Source organism: Aaosphaeria arxii (assembly GCF_010015735.1).
Source record: "Aaosphaeria arxii CBS 175.79 unplaced genomic scaffold BU24scaffold_10, whole genome shotgun sequence".
Taxonomy (NCBI): Eukaryota; Fungi; Ascomycota; class Dothideomycetes; order Pleosporales; genus Aaosphaeria; species Aaosphaeria arxii.
The window spans coordinates 297,329-315,484 of record NW_022983483.1 but is presented as its reverse complement, the minus strand read 5'-3'; the positions used below and the strand labels follow the sequence as shown (position 1 = coordinate 315,484).

At 52.2% G+C, this 18,156-nt stretch overlaps 4 protein-coding genes across 4 annotated transcripts; 2 read left to right on the top strand and 2 right to left on the bottom strand.

Moving 5' to 3' along the window:
- Nucleotides 1-307: 307 nt before the first annotated feature.
- Nucleotides 308-1,977, bottom strand: BU24DRAFT_46640 (Thioesterase/thiol ester dehydrase-isomerase). The gene is made up of 3 exons (XM_033532359.1): nt 1,145-1,977; nt 571-1,088; nt 308-478 (listed from the first exon to the last, which is right to left on the bottom strand). The coding sequence occupies exons 1-3, from the start codon at nt 1,659-1,661 to the stop codon at nt 437-439; spliced, it is 1,077 nt and encodes a 358-aa protein (XP_033379158.1). The 5' UTR covers nt 1,662-1,977; the 3' UTR covers nt 308-436.
- Nucleotides 1,978-3,137: 1,160 nt separating this feature from the next.
- BU24DRAFT_413536 (acetyl-CoA synthetase-like protein) lies at nt 3,138-9,473 on the top strand (the record flags this gene model as incomplete). The annotated part of the gene is made up of 5 exons (XM_033526162.1): nt 3,138-3,220; nt 3,343-5,904; nt 5,953-7,379; nt 7,464-8,067; nt 8,171-9,473. 5 exons carry the CDS (start codon nt 3,138-3,140, stop codon nt 9,471-9,473), a joined length of 5,979 nt encoding a protein of 1,992 aa, XP_033379157.1.
- A 5,515-nt stretch (nt 9,474-14,988) lies between these two features.
- Nucleotides 14,989-17,229, top strand: BU24DRAFT_46554 (uncharacterized protein). Its single transcript, XM_033532279.1, has one exon. It carries the CDS (start codon nt 15,212-15,214, stop codon nt 17,075-17,077), a length of 1,866 nt encoding a protein of 621 aa, XP_033379156.1. The 5' UTR covers nt 14,989-15,211; the 3' UTR covers nt 17,078-17,229.
- Nucleotides 17,170-17,635, bottom strand: BU24DRAFT_46568 (uncharacterized protein). Its single transcript, XM_033532297.1, has one exon. It carries the CDS (start codon nt 17,580-17,582, stop codon nt 17,262-17,264), a length of 321 nt encoding a protein of 106 aa, XP_033379155.1. The 5' UTR covers nt 17,583-17,635; the 3' UTR covers nt 17,170-17,261.
- Nucleotides 17,636-18,156: the final 521 nt, after the last annotated feature.

Below are 18,156 nucleotides of genomic sequence, written 5' to 3'. Positions count from 1 at the left end.
CATCACTTGCCTCTCCGACACTAAGACGGCAAGATTCGATGTCAGAGCACATCCTCCTGTCTGCCTTGCCTTGGCTTGCCGAGGGGCTGGCGTCAGCGAACCTCTTTCCTCCTCCGTCTTTTCCTTCGGTTCTTCGTCACACGGACGGAGGACACGAGAGTGGTTTTTTTTTATGTAACGTGCCTCAAGGCGTTGGTGATGTGGAGTGAGATTAAGTATGTGAGATTCGTATGTCGCGGACTTAGTATCTGTGCAGGGGGTGGAATGCATATAGGGCTGTGTGAGAATGATGCTGATGTGGCAATGATGATGGTGGCGATATGATAGATATTGCTACATGAGAAGGATCTAAAAAGTTTATGGATAGTATGAATGATCAATAGCCGGCCCAAGAAAACATGATGACAATGATGATGATGGTGATAACAGACAATTACTACAATTTGCTTTCGCCTTGTTGTTTGAGGCGGACGAGGCCCTGGTAGGAAGAGTTAGTGGGTTCGTTTGGGTATGATATGTTATGTTTGGTGTGATAGGGGAAGGTTTAGGTATGTAAAGGAAAGTACTCACCTCTTGCACGCAACTTGCAATGAGCGTGCCGTCCCTCGAAAAGATCTTCTGGAACACCAACCCTCGGCCATCTCCCGTCCAAGGCGTCTCCATCTCCGTGAACATCCACTCGTCCGCCCTGAAAGCCCTCGGGTTGTGGAAGTAGATAGTATGATCCAGACTAACCATCATCCCGATCTCGGGGCTCTTATCCGTCGCCGACACGTCCTCTCCGTTACGGATCCTCCTCAGACGCTCGAGGTCCGCCTTGTCCACGAACCTGACCCGCTTGAGCTCCTCGTCGTCCATGGCGAGGAGTTTCTTGAGGACGTCCTCGTCGATGCTGGACTTGGATTTGTCCTTGCGCGTCTTGGAGTACCGCCACAGCTTGTGCACGCGCGCGATCGTACCGATGAAGTAGCTGTCCGACATGTATGCGAGCGCGGATAGATGCGCCTGGTGGCCGCCGGCGGGCGATATGCGGCCTCGAGCCTTCATCCACTGTCTGCACTTCTTGTCTTCTGCATTCGGCGAGTCGTCTGCGTATGGTCAGTACCCGTATCCCTTGAAGCGCGAAACGTAGGTCCATGCTCACTATTTGTTATCTCTATGCGCTGGCTCTGGAAAGGCCCGCTGGAAGATCCGCCGTGATCGAGGTCGTCCAATCCCTCGATCGGACCTGGTACTTGTGGTAGTTTGGCGGAGTGTTCGACCTTCTGCTCGCCTCCGCTGTTCTGGCGGACGAAGCTCATGGTCGTCGTGAAGATGACCTTGCCGCGCTGTCTCGCCTGTACGGTCCTGGTAGCAAAGGACTTGCCCGACCGGACGCGCTCGACGTGGTATATGATGGGGATCTCGGAATTGCCGGCGAGGACGAAGTAGCAGTGCATGGAGTGGACGGTGAAGTCCTCATCGACGGTGCGCTGGGCGGCGCTGAGGCATTGCGCGATTGCGGCGCCGCCGTAGATGCCGCGGGCGCCTGGAGGGTGCCATAGGGGTCGCCGGTTGGTGAAGAGGTCGGGGTCTATGTCGGAGAGCTGGGTCAGCTCGAGGAGGTTCTCGATGGCGGATTGGGATGGGTCGACGGCGGGTGGTCGGATTAGAGTGGACATGGTGACGCGGGCGGGACGGGCAACCAGTGCTTCCCTTGAGACGAATGGAAAAGTTGTAGAGATGTTGGAAGGGTATGTGAAGGGAATGAGTGAAGGAAAGTGAAATATAAATTATAGGAGTTGTTACAGTAATGTCCCGGGAGTAGCCCAGGAGTGGTCCAGTAGCAGGAGCTGGAGTTGCAACATTCGGAAACATACTCTGAGCCGAGGCAATGGAGGAGGGCACAATCACGGGATTTTTGGGGGGATCACCCATTCCGTATTCCCAAGGTTAACGGTAAATCCATGTAGGGAGGAGGTCTCACATGTTTTCACTAATCATCAGCTTTGATTTAAAAGCAATGGATTTATGACAATGGATTTCAGGTACTCATACTGAGCTGTTCTGGATATGTTCTGTTTCTTGGCGATCTCCAATGGCCGAAGGATGCAAGTAGAAGCGGTAGGTAACGTGGAGTAACACCTGCATACTATCGGCCTCAGCCTATCGTGCTATCGTGCTAATTCTAGTAATCGTCTCCTTAGCGATTTGCTTCAGGGTCCATTCGATGTTTTCTTTTGTTTTTCTCTAGACTCGAACTACTATTGATTGAGTTACGAGCTCCGGAGTCGAACACTTCGCTAGAATAGAGCTTATACGAATCTTGACTGGAACCGAAGGCATATGATGTGATCTATTATTGTACACATCTTTGACGGTAATGTGTTCAAATTGATTTTCACAAGAATTAGTTGGTGACTATTTCCGTAATAGAATTGACTGGGATCTGGCCAAGTGTAGGTTGAAAGAGGAAGGGTTTGGAAGATCAATAAATTAAGACAAGAATTGGAGGAGGAAGAAATCAGGAAAGACAACGTCATACCCTCCACCCTCCGCCGCCCACCTCCAGTTCCAGTTCCAGTTCCAGTTCCAGTGCCAGTCCAGGTCCCAACCCATGCCTGTGACAAGTCCATAGCCAGTCCATACCTTACGAGGTAGTTCCTTGGGTACGAGTACGCCAGTCGACGCCCATTACTGACTGTCAGTGCCAGCCATACCCGACGACGTGCGAATCCGCTTCCCAACTGGCCAACCACAAACCTTTGACACCTTCCACTACCTAACTACCGCACCTCTCTTGTACCTGTACCTGTACTGTACCTTTCTCACCAACACCACCACTACTTCTTCATATCCATTCCAACCCGAGGGGCACCTCACTCTCCATCTGCCCTGGGTGACATTTGTGTATGACCGTCACCAGCACTTGGATCTGTGTTCCTTCCCTCCTTCCTTCCTCACGTTACACCCAAGTGCGCGCGCCAATCTCCGTTACGCAGACTCTCCCCCGCGTCGATCGCATCTTGACATGTCACCCGCCACCAACGAAATCGCACAAACGACTCCCCCATAGCTATTAAGCTGCTAACGACAGCTCAATACACGCACACGCACACGCCCGCTTCCATAAAATAACCTATATCCTTCCTCTCGACATGGCCGAGTCCAATCCAGAGCTGCAGGCCAAGCTGCATGAACTCGAGAATGAACTCGAGGAGGGCGACATCACACAGAAAGGGTCAGTCTAGTCTGGTTGCCGGTCGGTCCTTATGGTCTCGAGAGCACTGTCTCAAGTCTGTTTGTCACAGTCTTGCAGCCACACCTAACGTTCCGGGTACAGGGGACTAACATTCATGTCAGGTACGAAAAGCGAAGAACCGTCCTTCTGTCGCAATATCTCGGACCCGCGCAGGCGGAACAGCTGCAGGGCCAATTGCGACTCCATAGCCCTTCAGACAGCGACGGAGGGTCCGGCTCTCGCACTGCTTCTCTCGCTGCACTCTCCACGCCGGCCGCGCCGCAACCAACGGAACTCCCGACCCTCGACATACAGCGTGCGGAATCCCCCTTCGGAAACCCGGGTCAAGGCGACACGAGGACACCGCAGGAGTACATTGCATACCCACCTAGCCAAGTTGGGCGCTTCCAGGAAAGACAGCTGGGCATAAGGACGAACTCGCTGCAGAGGCAACCGTCCCAGGCCAGTGAGACATTCATTCCTCGACCACAAACCCCAGAATACGCTCCGTACTCTCGCGATGGCTCCATGCTCGGCAATTTCGCCTTCAATCCGGACACCCAGCCTGGATATGATGGTGGATATGGGTCTCCGGGGGGAGAAATCAGTCGGCGGAGCACGATGCTCGAGAACCACCAAGGGTACTTTTCCGATTTTACCGGGCAACAAATGCAGGACCATAGGGACTCATATGGTGGGCCAAACCGATACTCATCTGGCGATGCCTTCTCTCCTACCGTTGCCATTCCCCCTCCTATGCTCAGCCAAACAGATCTACCAGCAGGTATGGTAGAGACGCAGCTTCCACTAGAGCCACGAGACCTGCCCTTCAACGTCTATGATCCGCACAATCCCAACATTTTGATGTCAAAATTCGACAATATCGGAGCTGTCCTGCGGCATCGAGGACGAGTACAGCCGAGACAGACTGCTTTCTGGGTTCTCGATTCGAAGGGAAAAGAGACCGCTTCAATCAGCTGGGAGAAGGTCGCTAGTCGCGCAGAGAAAGTCGCAAAGGTGATAAGAGACAAGAGCAATCTGTATCGTGGTGATCGAGTGGCTTTGGTGTATCGAGATACTGAAATCATCGAGTTTGTGGTAGCGCTGATGGGTTGCTTCATCGCTGGCGTGGTGGCTGTTCCCATCAACAGTGTGGATGACTACCAGAAACTCATCCTTCTGTTGACTACAACCCAGGCCCACCTCGCACTGACGACCGATAACAACCTGAAGGCCTTCCATAGGGATATCAGCCAAAACCGATTAAAGTGGCCCAGTGGAGTAGAGTGGTGGAAGACCAACGAGTTCGGAAGTTATCACCCTAAGAAGCATGATGACACTCCTGCATTGCAGGTTCCGGAAGTTGCGTATATCGAGTTCTCCAGGGCACCCACCGGTGATTTGCGAGGTGTGGTTCTCAGCCACAGGACCATAATGCACCAGATGGCATGCATCAGCGCCATGATGTCCACGGTCCCTACCGGCAACGGCCCTTCAGACACATTCAACTCCAACCTCAGAGATCGGAGCGGTAATTTCATCAACAACCATGCGAGGTCCTCGCCCACAGAAGTCATCTTGAGTTATCTAGACCCGCGAGAGAGTGCAGGCATGATTCTTGCGGTTCTATATTCAGTGTACGGAGGACATACTACCGTTTGGCTTGAATCAAAGACCGTCGAAACTCCCGGCCTTTATGCCCACCTCATCACGAAATACAAAACCTCGATCATGGTTGCCGATTACCCTGGTCTCAAACGCGCCGTTTACAATTACCAGCAAGATCCCATGGCAACGAGAAACTTCAAGAAGAACTCCGAGCCAAACTTTTCAAGCGTAAAAATCTGCCTTATCGATACGTTGACTGTGGACTGCGAATTCCATGAAATCCTGGGTGATCGATGGCTACGACCTATGAGAAATCCCAGGGCTTCCCAACTCATCGCACCCATGCTGTGCTTACCTGAACATGGCGGCATGATTGTATCTGTGAGAGATTGGCTGGGCGGCGAGGAGCGTATGGGATGCCCCCTCAGCATGGAGGAGGAAGAGGAAGAAGATGCGGATAAAGATAAGAACGACCCAAGCGCACTAAATGGCTACACGAGCTTGATTGGCGGTGGTGGCACGTCGAAGAAGACGAACCAGAAGAAGAGCAGGACCGAGCTGACAGAAATACTCCTCGATAAAGAAGCTCTCAAGCTGAACGAAGTCGTCGTTATCGCCATGGGTGAGGAGGCTCGAAAGCGCAGCAACGAGCCGGGGACAATGAGGGTTGGAGCATTTGGCTACCCCATTCCAGACGCAACATTGGCTGTGGTTGATCCAGAGACAAATCTGTTGTGCTCACCATATTCCATTGGTGAGATATGGGTTGATTCCCCTTCGCTGTCCGGAGGCTTCTGGCAGCTGCAGAAACACACTGAGACCATCTTCCATGCACGGCCTTATAGATTTGTAGAGGGAAGCCCTACACCCCAGTTGCTAGAACTAGAATTCCTGCGAACGGGCTTACTTGGGTGTGTGGTTGATGGCAAAATCTTCGTGTTGGGCCTGTACGAAGATCGAATAAGGCAGCGTGTTGAATGGGTCGAGCATGGTGTTTTCGAAGCAGAGCATCGATACTTCTTTGTACAGCATTTGGTGGTCAGCATCATGAAGACGGTGCCCAAGATATACGACTGGTAAGTCATTTCAAAGTACTCTATAAGGGCCGAGTTAACACAATCTAGTTCTGCGTTCGATGCTCACGTCAATGGAGAATATCTGCCCATAATACTGATAGAAACCCAATCCGCCTCGACAGCTCCCACGAACCCTGGTGGTCCGCCTCGCCAGCTAGATATCCCCTTCCTCGATTCGCTGTCCGATCGTGTTATGGAAGTGCTCTACAACGAACATCACCTCCGCGTCTACTGTGTCATGATCACTGCCCCGAACACACTTCCTCGTGTCGTCAAGAATGGCCGACGTGAGATTGGCAACATGCTCTGCAGGAAAGAATTCGATAACGGCTCTCTTCCTTGCGTCCATGTCAAGTTTGGCGTCGAACGGGCCGTCCAGAACCTAGGACTCGGAGACGATCCGGCCGGTGGTATCTGGTCCCCGCTAGCCTCCATGGCACGAGGCCAATACCTGTTGATGCAGGACAAACAATACTCTGGCGTTGACCCACGCGAAGTCGTGATCGATGACCGAACGTCCACCCCTCTGAATCAGTTCTCCAACATCCACGACCTGATGCAATGGCGGGTTTCTCGGCAAACAGAAGAGCTGTCATACTGTACGATTGACGGCCGCGGACGTGAAGGGAAAGGCGTGAACTGGAAGAAGTTCGACATCAAGGTCGCCTCGGTCGCGATGTACCTCAAAAACAAGGTCAAAGTGCAAGCCGGCGACCACCTCCTTCTCATGTATACGCACTCTGAGGACTTCGTATACGCAGTCCACGCTTGTTTCTGTCTGGGTGCTGTTGCCATTCCCATGGCGCCTATCGACCAGAACAGATTGAACGAAGATGCCCCGGCATTACTCCATATCCTTTCTGACTTCAAAATCAAGGCCATCCTCGTTAACGCGGAGGTGGAACACCTTTTAAAGCTGAAGCAAGTGTCGCAGCATCTTAAGCAGTCTGCCGTCATTCTCAAGGTCAATATGCCCCACACATACAATACATCCAAACCACCGAAACAGTCAAGCGGATGCCGTGACCACGGCCTGACGATGCGTCCTGCGTGGGTACAGCCGGGCTATCCCGTTCTCGTGTGGACGTACTGGACTCCTGATCAGCGCCGCATCGCCGTCCAACTGGGCCACGACACCATCATGGCGCTCTGCAAGGTCCAGAAAGAGACGTGCCAGATGACCAGCAATAGACCTGTGTTGGGATGTGTGCGGAGCACGATTGGACTCGGCTTCATCCATACATGCTTGATGGGTATCTTCCTAGCCGCGCCCACATATCTTGTCTCTCCAGTCGACTTTGCGACGAACCCGAACATTCTGTTCCAAACATTATCAAGATACAAGATCAAAGATGCGTACGCGACGAGTCAGATGTTGGATTATGCGATAGCACAAGGAGCCGGGAAGACGATGGGGATGCACGAGTTAAAGAATCTCATGATTGCTACTGATAGTAGACCTAGGTCTGACGTTTGTAAGTCTTCATCACTGCTTTTCTATTTGACCATCTACATGTAGGTGACTTGATGGAACATACACTAACGTTTCAATACACTAGTCTCGAGAGTGCGTGTGCATTTCTCTGGAGCAAGCCTTGATAGGACGGCGATCAACACAGTATACTCACACGTTCTGAACCCTATGGTCGCATCACGTTCATACATGTGCATTGAGCCTGTGGAATTGCATCTTGACATGAGTGCCCTACGACGAGGTCTCATCATGCCCGTGGATGTAGACACGGAGCCTAACGCGCTATTAATCCAAGACTCAGGCATGGTACCCGTGAATACGTTAATCTCGATTGTCAACCCAGAGACCAACCAGCTCTGCCTCGTGGGCGAGTATGGCGAGATTTGGGTGCAATCCGAAGCGAACGCCTTCAGTTTCTACGGCTCAAAGGAGCGACTGGATGCGGAGCGATTCAACGGCCGTACTGTCGACGGCGACCCCAACGTGCGTTACGTCCGCACGGGAGATTTGGGATTCCTGCACAATGTGACTCGTCCCATCGGACCCAACGGAGCGCCTGTGGACATGCAGGTGCTGTTTGTGCTTGGCAGCATAGGCGACACGTTTGAGGTAAACGGCCTCAATCACTTCTCGACTGACATTGAGTCGTCGGTCGAACGATGCCATCGAAATATCGTTTCTGGGGGATGGTAAGTCAATTTATTACTCGGTCATTCACTATCAGTGTGGCTTTCTTTTGATTGCCAGGCCGGCACGCTATTCACATAAGAGAGATTACTGACATCTCGCTAGTGCTGTCTTCCAAGCTGGCGGCTTGGTGGTCGTGGTGGTGGAGATTTTCCGCAGGAACTTCCTGGCATCCATGGTCCCTGTCATTGTCAATGCGATCCTCAACGAGCACCAGCTTGTCATTGACATTGTCGCATTTGTGATCAAGGGGGACTTCCATCGCTCGCGACTAGGGGAGAAGCAGCGAGGGAAGATTCTAGCGGGCTGGGTGACTCGCAAGATGCGAACGATAGCCCAATACAGCATTCGCGATCCCAATGGCACCGACAATCAAATTACCGAGGTGGCGGAACCCGCAGGGCGCACGAGCACCTTCAGGAACAACACTGGGCCTGGAAGCACAAAGGGAAGCGTCAGGGCAGGAAGCACGCTCGGCCTGAGCGCGCAGATGCAGAATCTACATGTCAACACGGGCAGCATTAGCGGTCCTGGTGGAGTCGTGGCCGTCCAAGAATTGCCAGGAGCACAGTCGGCGGACTATGGCCCGCCCGCCGGTGTATCCGAGATGCCGGCACAGAACTATCCAGACTCGATACCTGAGCTTGGGGCCACCGGCCTGCCACGAGAGGGCGACGATACGCCTACAGATATGTATGGGGCAGCAGCGCGACGAGAGTTCCCGCCTCACTTGACGAGTGTCACCGGGGCGGGGATGCATTACTCTCCCGTCGACCAGACGGGCGTCTTCGACGACGATGCGAGTCGCAACAGTGGCCAACCGCAACAACAGTACGCTCAGTACACGCAGCAGCAGCAGCAGTACGGCGCAGAGGGAGGCGTAACGTCGCCTCTGCCCTCGATACTCCGCCCAGGCGGAGGGGGAATAGACGATGGCATGGCGGCGGCGGCGGTCGGACCACCCAAGCCGTTCGTCGTGGCCAACGCTGCGGCGGACGACTCCACGCCACAGCCGGGGGCCAACCATTGGTCGTCCTACCCACCACCCTCCGATCAACATCACCAACAACAGCAACAGCAACCCACACCCTACCAAAACTACAACCACGCCTACGACGAAGAATCCGAATACCCGTCCTACGGCGGCTACCAAGGTGGTGGTGGTGGTGGCTACGGCGGTGGCTACGGGGGCGGCGGCGGTGGTGGTCTGAGAGTCGCGAACCGAGATTCAAGTGACGAGGGCAGCAGTAGTCGAGGAGAGGACAACAACAACACCAACGCTAACAATGACAGCGGAGGCGGGAGGACGTCCAACGACGAGTGGGCGTCCGACGCGATTCGGAGCATGAATTTCGCCACTACTGGCGCTCCTGCGGATCCAACGACGACTTCGACGACGGCGAAGTAGAGCATGGGTTGGGGGTTTTGTGTCGTTGGGTGGGTGGATGTATCACTATACTATGTTATGGTACCTATGCATTTGTATGTATGTAAGAAGATGATGACAGTGATGAATTTAAGAAGACTATGAATTAACACCATTTTGAATGATTCTTTCTTAGTGCTGTCAATGTTTCGAAGGTTAGGCTACCAATTGATGGATGATAACTAATGATGTGTTGTTTCAATTGGATACATGCAAGCATGAAGCATTATACAAAATTCCCTAGACAACAACATACACACAACCATCAACCCTTCCCCTCCCCTCCCCTCCCCGTTTCCCCGAGCAAAAAAGTAAATACCTAGATGATCAATTATAATTCCATCAGTGATGATATTCATACATCATACATGAATCCGTAGAACCAACCCCAGCCAAATACCCTTCCCACAGGTACACCAATCCGATTGATACCTACCTCAACTCAACCTGCATTATTTTTTCTATCATTATAATATTTCCAAAAGCTCCTGTAGATGATAATCTATTTAATTATAACAGACTGTTTTTGATTCCATGGGTATGTGTAGAGGAATTAATTTTCAAGTTCCGCTATTGGTTTTTTATTGTGAAGCTTGGGAAGTTTACATGTGGTTCCGTGAGGCTGATTCAATTGCTCAAATCGAATCAAATCAATTTCATTCGTCTTAATTTCGATTTCATCAAATCAAAATTTAATTTTTATTCAATTAATTGTATCACTTCGTGTTAACATTGCTACTTTCCTCCCCCCCTGACCACCCTGTTCCGGGTTTCTAGAAAGAGAATTATACCCCCAGCGACGCTCCACGTATAGCAGGATAAGATACTGGTGATATACCCCTTCGCTGGGGAGGGATTCCAACTGGGATGTACCTGGCATGGAATGAGATGGAATTATTTTAATTATTTCTACAAAACATGGGATGTTTGTTAGGATGTTGTAGCGTTGTTGGAAGTTTAGTATGTAATTGATTGATTATTTGCTTGTGTATATGCCTACATCTATGAGTGCAATGGCTTTGTAGCCCTCGACACATTCGGGTGTATTTCTGTTCACCTATATATTCTAAGCACGTAAATTGAAATTAAGAAACTCCTTCCATCTGTCTGTACTCCGTATTTACCTAATCCATAAATGCCCAATCCCAGCGCGTACATATACAAATGCAGGTACATTGTCTGCCTCCATACCTATATATAAGCGCTCAACATAATCATCGCATCGTAAGCCGCATACACGACCACATACCTACACAGTAAGTAAGAGGGGAAGCAAAACAATACGAGCGCGGCGCTTATGATATCATCTCCCCCTCCTCTCGTCGCTAGTTAGGTACTATTACAGTACACAAGCATGCATCTCCCCTCGAATGTTGGTGGTGCACATTTCCTGCATACACCAACACGAAAAACGTGCGGTTAGCTATCGATTGAACCCCCCCCCCCATCCCAGCTCACCAGAAGGCGTTGTTTCGATAAATTATTTATTGTAGGCGCGCGCGCACGTGTGTTGGCGGGCGGTTTAGTTATGTGTTATTTCTACAAATGTACTGCTCCGTACCTAGGAGGGTAACAACTAGGTAGTTACGGCGGGAGGTTGGTTACCGGTTCCTGGCATTTCAAAATCTTCCTGTAAATTAAGTACCTAGGTATTCTAGCGTGGGTGAGCGAGCGCGTGGGTGAGCAGGTCGACTACAAGTATACATGTATACCAAGCCTTGCCCTGGCCTGCCTGTCAGGTCAGGTCAGGTCCGGGATGGTGATAGTGATGATGGGAGGAGACGGCGGTGGAGATTTGACGAGATGACCCAGGTGGGTGTTCATATCGCATGGTGCGAAGGGCAGGGGTTACTTGGCCGTTAACGCGATTCGCCCGTGGCGTTATTTCATCTCATCTACCAGAGGGGATCTCACGAGGTCACGGTACTTTGCGTGCGTGCGTGTATGACGAGCGAGCGAACAAGTAAACGAAACAAGTAGGCAATTCGAACGCGCCCTGGACGAGTATCTGTCCATTGTTTCCGGGCGATTTGTTCCGTTCGATCGAGCGAGTGTGTCTGACAGAACCTAACTACCACTCTGCCCCCCCGGTTAGGTTGTTTCGCGAAAGAACCGCATGAAGACGCATGACGTTGGCAATTCAACCACCCACTCAATCAAATCAATCGTGTTTCCGTGACCTATCTAGGTAGTTTACTTGTTTCCTGGCCTTACCAGGCGGGCGGGCTGTGCGAACAGACAACCCAACCCAGGGATGGGGGATGACAGACGAGGTGAAACCGCAGCGTCGAGATGTTCGCTGGCATGATCGTGGGCGGCTGGTCTACCTCACCTACATTAGGTACTCTACAACGACATACCTACCTACCTACGATAAGACATCGTGGGCGAGCCGTGGACGCACGCCAAGAACACATTTCTGTCGTGTATACCGAGAATGTGCATCGGAGCTGTGGTGGGAAGCGGCTGCGATAGGTGGTGTTTCTATTGTTTTTTTTTCCATGGCATGCATGTGAGAAAGAGAGGGAAGAACGGCAGGCCGGAGCGGGCGGAGTGGAGTGGAGATTGAGATTTCGGCGCTGGGAAAAACGGCCGTTAGTGGGGAGATAAAAGAGAGAAGTACAGTAGGTATGCATGTGGCTGGCACTTGAAGGAAGGAAGTAAGTCAAAGCATGAGGCATGAGCGTGCTTGAGTCAAGATGAAATGACGAGGCGATTAGTGAGATGGGATGGAATTAGATTGATAAAAGACGTCTTCACAGTCGAGAACAGAGTGAACCAGGGGTCGACGTTGATTGGCCGGGCGGGTAAGGCCCTGAGGGGCAAAAAGCAAAGTCTATTGTTTGGGATGGCTGTAAGTGGATTAGCGTGTGGACTACCCACGAGACTTGTTCCTTGGTGCGCACGGTGCGGTGCAGGGATGATGCAGACGGATCGCCCCTAGGGTTCCTCACGGCTGGTGATCTGAATGAGGAAGTCTGTCACCGGAGGTCGGGTTCTAGAGTCCTGGCTGTTCGGAGGGGCAGTATTGGTAAAAAGGTATGGTCGTTTCATAGAGATGGCTCGATACGATGCGATTCATCGTCATACATATATACATATGCCTACGGTTTGATCTACGTGGGAGTAGGAGTCGGAGTCGGAGTGGCTGTGTTGAGTAATGGATGACTGAGTGAATGAATCGATGGAAGATGCCGTTGATGGGAGGAATTGGAGGAATTGATGTCAGGTTAAATCAGGCCCAGGTCAGGCCAGGTCAGTGTCAGGCAGTTGCATACCTAATGAACATACCTACTTGTACAGAGTATATGTGTGTGTGTGTAACGGACACTAAGCGAGAGGGAAGAGACGATGGAAGTAGGCAAGCAGTTGCATGAAGCCGTAGTTTGTTTCTGAGTGTAAAGGTTAGGCAAGGAGTGAGGACAGTGTTCGAATGTTGTGTTGGGTGTGCGTAACGGTGACGGAGAAGCTGAGGCTGTTGGGTATGACAGAGTCAAGGGAGAGAGGGAGGATGCATCATGCCGTGTGCAATAGTTGGTGATTGTGTGATGTGAATAGGTGGTTGTGTGTTGTAAGTTGTGGTGGGGGTGTTGATGGAATTGAGTGGTGGAGAAGGGAGATGTACTCATGCATGTATACCATCATACAAATGCAAGTATAAATTAGCTACGGTGGCTACGGATAGATACCCCGAACGGTACAAGACAGCGAGACGATGAAGAGTACCTAGAGAGTATCTCGAGAGTGGCTCAGCTCATCCAATCTACTAAAATTGTAGTCTGTAGTCTACGATCAGGGGAGGAAGGATAGACTAACTGGATTAAGCTACCGGCATAACCGTTCCGCCGACCCAAAGAAGCTGACTTACCCAGGACAAGACATGACGGTGAAGAGAAAGCAGAGGAAGGAAGAAGGGCTGGGCTGGACTGGAGGAACGAAGGAAGATATTTTCATGTTGATTGGAGGATGTAGGGTGTACTTAGCCATTAGCAGTGTGTACAGTGTGTGCTCTGTGTAATGGGTACCTCGATTGCTGGGCGTGACTATTGGATTCAGAAGCTTAACAATCGATTGACCCCTGTCCATGTTTCACAATTCATGAACCAATCATGTGTGTGTTCCTGGCTTACCCTCCCTCTTCTGAGTCTTTCCTCTCTCAGGTCAAGTCAGGTCTATTCAGGTTCTCAGGTCTTGGTCAGGCCTCTCAGGTTCTCGTCAGGCCTATCACGTCTTCTCGTTGGATATCTTCTCCTGTGTTTCATGCGTGGCCATGGACGCCACCTCTCGCGTAGGTATGTATTTTGTGAACATGCTACCACTGACAAGTACCTAGGTATTAAACACTTGTCGACGTTTGCAAGGATACACATACACACTCGACTGATGCTGGCCAACCGCTCGAACCACCCAATACCAAACGGAACCTCGCTTCTCCCTCTACCACCTGCTAGCTTCCACATTTTTGCTTCCTTCTCATCTCGCTCCACTCTGAAAGTCTCCAATCCAGCCCACTCTCGATCCACCGTCCATTCAATGCAGGCCCCCTTGGCCTTTTCTCTGTATTATCGTTTCCATCGTTTCTTCTGTTTCTATCGTATCGCTTCTCCCGCCAGGCCCTGACCCTTGTCATTGGCCACCCCACCCCTGCACCTGCCCATAGCTCCTTCCCCCCCTCGACCCGTACCTTCCAGGCTTCTGGGTTGTTCATATCCACTCCTTTCGCCGCATCGATCTCAACTTCACACCGTTACCTCGACCGTCACTCTCTCTCCCAGTCTCCCTCCCTCCACAAGGAGAATCTTTTCTCTGTACATTCGTTATTTGTTGCGCCCTGTCATCCAAATCACTCTCTTTGTAGAGTCTTCCATTCGTTCATCACCCCATTTTCAACAAAACCCCTGGCATCACCACCACCCTTTTGGCCTGCGACTCCCGTCTGAATCCCTCCCAACCCCCTCAGCCACAACAAAACCCACATTCACTCTTCACCTTCACCACCTTCACCTCTCCGGTCCCCACTTCATCGTCACCGTTGACCACCGTTGACCACCGTCCTCATCCTCTTACCATCCGCCTCACCCCACCGATTTCCCTCTCACCAACCCTCGAAACATCTCACCACCGCGACTTGCCTGGCCACTACTACTACTACTACTACTACTACTTCACAGTCTTCAATCCTCGGTCCCTCCGCCTGGTGCATCCAATTCAATTCACTTCGCCTTTCTTCCCGTTTCGAAACATCAACATCAACAGCCTGGTTAGCTTTGCCCATTGTCGACTGCCTCTAACAACGTTGTTCGTCCCGAACTTGACTATCCTTTTGTTATGACTTCCTGGTGAACCACTCGCTTTGTGCTTCTCAAGTCTTCCGGATTAACAACGCACCTTCACTTCGGCATCCAATACACAATATCGACTTCATTCAAGTACAATACACATAACAGTCGCTTGTCAATAATAGTGATCGACGCTCACATTGACCAACCGTTCCCACCCATTGCAATTTCATCAAGATCTTCTTCACGCACCCGGAGTGCCGCCAACATTCATTCCAATCTATCACATCTTCACAGCTGCAACAAGAGAAACGCGTAAAACTAGATCGACCCTCAACTACTACCTGACACGAGCGAGGTTATCGTCGTCACCCCTTTCCTGTTTATACTCTTCGCATCTACGCGTGCGACCTCGAAATACTCACCCCTCCTCCTGTATACATGTCCTCTTACCTTGCGCCCCGTGCGGTGGAGCAGGCCTCGTCACTCTTCGACTCTCTCACCCGGCGCCATGTCATCGAGGGAGGTTTCCTCAAGGGCTGGGATGCCGAGAAGAACCACGACCTCAGGTTTTCCTTCGGCCTGACCGGCGTGGACCAGATCGGTAACTACCTATGGGTCGATGTGTTGGTGTTTACATTCATTGCCATCGGCGGCTTCACCCTCATCCTCTTCCTTGTCAACATCGTCTGGAGACAGATGCGCCATGTGACCACCATGGGAAACCCTACTAGGCAGGAGTACTGGGAGGGAAACCGAACGAGGTGGTGGCCCTGGATCAATAGACACGTCCTCATGGCTCCTTTGCACAAGAAGCGCCACAACCGTGGCTTCCAGATTAGCTCCGCCATCGACAACGGTACCCTGCCTGGCCGGTGGCACACCCTCATCCTCACCGTCTACGTCGCAGCCAACATCGCGTGGTGCTGCATCCTTCCCTGGAACGAGGAGCGCGCGTCGGTCGTCGCGGCGCTGCGCGGTCGCTCTGGTACCCTCTCTGCGCTCAACATGATCCCCACCGTCCTCTTCGCGCTCCGCAACAACCCACTGATCTCCATCCTTCAAGTCTCGTACGACGACTTCAACCTTTTCCACCGCTGGGCCGCTCGCATCACCATCCTCGAGGCCATCGTCCACACCGTCGCCTGGCTCGCCAACACCGCAGAGGGCGGCGGTTGGGTTTCCGTCGCCAATGCCCTCCGCACCGAGTCCTCCTACACCTGGGGCATGGTCGGCACCTGTGCCTTCACCCTGATCGGCATCCAGGCCGCCTCTCCTCTTCGCCATGCCTTCTACGAGACGTTCCTCAACATCCATCGTCTCATGGCGTGGGTCGCCTTCGTAGGCGTCTGGGTCCATCTCCGCGACCACGGCCTTCCCCAGATCCCATGGATGCAGCTCATCTTCATCCTCTACGGACTCGAGATCTTCGCGCGCATAGTCCGAGTGTGGTACAACTCTGTGCGCGTCAACGGCTTCTCCAGGGTCAAGGTTGAGGCCATGCCCGGCGAGGCTGTTCGCGTCACCATCGACTTGGTGCGTCCGTGGTATGCCCGCCCCGGCTGCCATGTGCACCTCTACATCCCCACCATGACTTGGCTCTCCTCCCACCCCTTCTCTGTCGCCTGGGCTCCGACCGCCGCCCTCGACTCTAAGGAGATGACGCTGCCCACTCTGGAAGGCCAGATCCTGTCGCCGCATGCTCCCAAGAAGTCCAATCAGATCAGCCTCATCTGCCGTGCCCGCACAGGCTTCACCCGCCAAATGTTCGATCGTGCCTCCGCCTCTCCCAACGAGACTTTCACCACCTGGGGTATGCTCGAAGGCCCTTACGGCGGTCACCACTCTCTCGACTCGTACGGCACCGTGGTGTTGTTTGCTGGCGGTGTCGGCATCACCCATCAGGTCATGTACATCAAGCACCTCATCGACGGCGCCCACCGTGGAACCACCTCGACCCAGAAGATCGTCCTCATCTGGACGGTGCCCAACTCCGAGTGCCTTGAATGGATTCGACCCTGGATGGATGAGATCCTTCGCATGCCTGGCCGCAAGAAGGTTCTTCGCGTCCTCCTCTTCATTTCGCGTCCGAAGCGCGCGCTCGTCAACACCAGCGAGACCGTCAAGATGCTCGAGGGCCGACCCAACCACGCCCAGCTCACCCGCGACGAGTTCCGAAATCGCGTCGGTGCCATGGCCGTCACAGTGTGTGCCGGTGGTGCCTTCGCTGACGAGGTCCGCGCTGCCGTGAGACCACTGGTCACCGAGGGATCCATCGATTTCATCGAAGAGGCTTTCACCTACTAGAATTCCTCCTGTGGAGGCCCCCAATCAACCCATAGATCTCTCGGCATTTCCAACATTTCTCTCTCCTAATATGTATCGCGCGCATCATCCGTCCGACTACCTGCGAGGGGAGTCAGCGGCATAGCATTCCCCCCTTTTATACTGCCCATTCTTGCACATAGTCCCGCCTTTCAATTCTCCTGTATCATATTTTCTGACCTTTAACCATTTTGTCTATCACCCCCTTGTAGTTAAATCGTATTGTTATTGCCGACCCCAACTTACTCTCCTTTCCCCCCCTGTTATGTATATTTTCGATGCATGAATGCATGAAAGCGTTGGCGTTTTTGTATTTACAAAAAGTAGTTTTCCTATCCATCATAGCATCGACGCGTGGTCGAGGGTGGTAGTGGTGTGCGGTGCTTGTAGCATGGCAGGAAGAGCGAGGGGACGAAGAAGCATCGAGGAGGAGCGCAGAGGACAGGGAGATGTCTGCTGCATATTCGCCAGCCAGCCATCCACCCATTCAAACCCCATAAACCAACCAAATCAAATCAAATCAATCAAGTTCAAACTCAATGTATCGTATCAATCGTGCAATCACATCATATGCCGTCGAGTCTGTGCGTCAGGCTGGGTAACTCGTTGTCTTTGTTGAAGTTCTTTGATATCCATAACGCACGCGAGGGGCCAACCTTTATCTAACTTATCCCAGCAAGCAAGCAACAAGCAACAAACGACAAACCAAACAACCAAACAAAGCAAGCACAAAGCAAAGGAACATAAAGCCATCCATCTATTGTCCACCCGCCCGCACCGCCACTACCACTCGATCAATACCCACCACTCACCACTCACTACCACCACCTATCTATCTATACACACATCTTCACCAAACACTGGAACGAGACCAAAAAAAGAGACGCCAGGATGCATACCAGCCATATCATATCCTCCCCATCCTTCTCGTCTATTGTCGAGGTGGGAAGGTGGGGAAGGACTCCATCCGTTTCTTCCTTCTTTGGTCATCCGGGGGCAGCATAAACCCCCTCCCCCCCTCGCTGCGCACGCAAGCCCTGAATTAAAACCCCAAGAGAGCG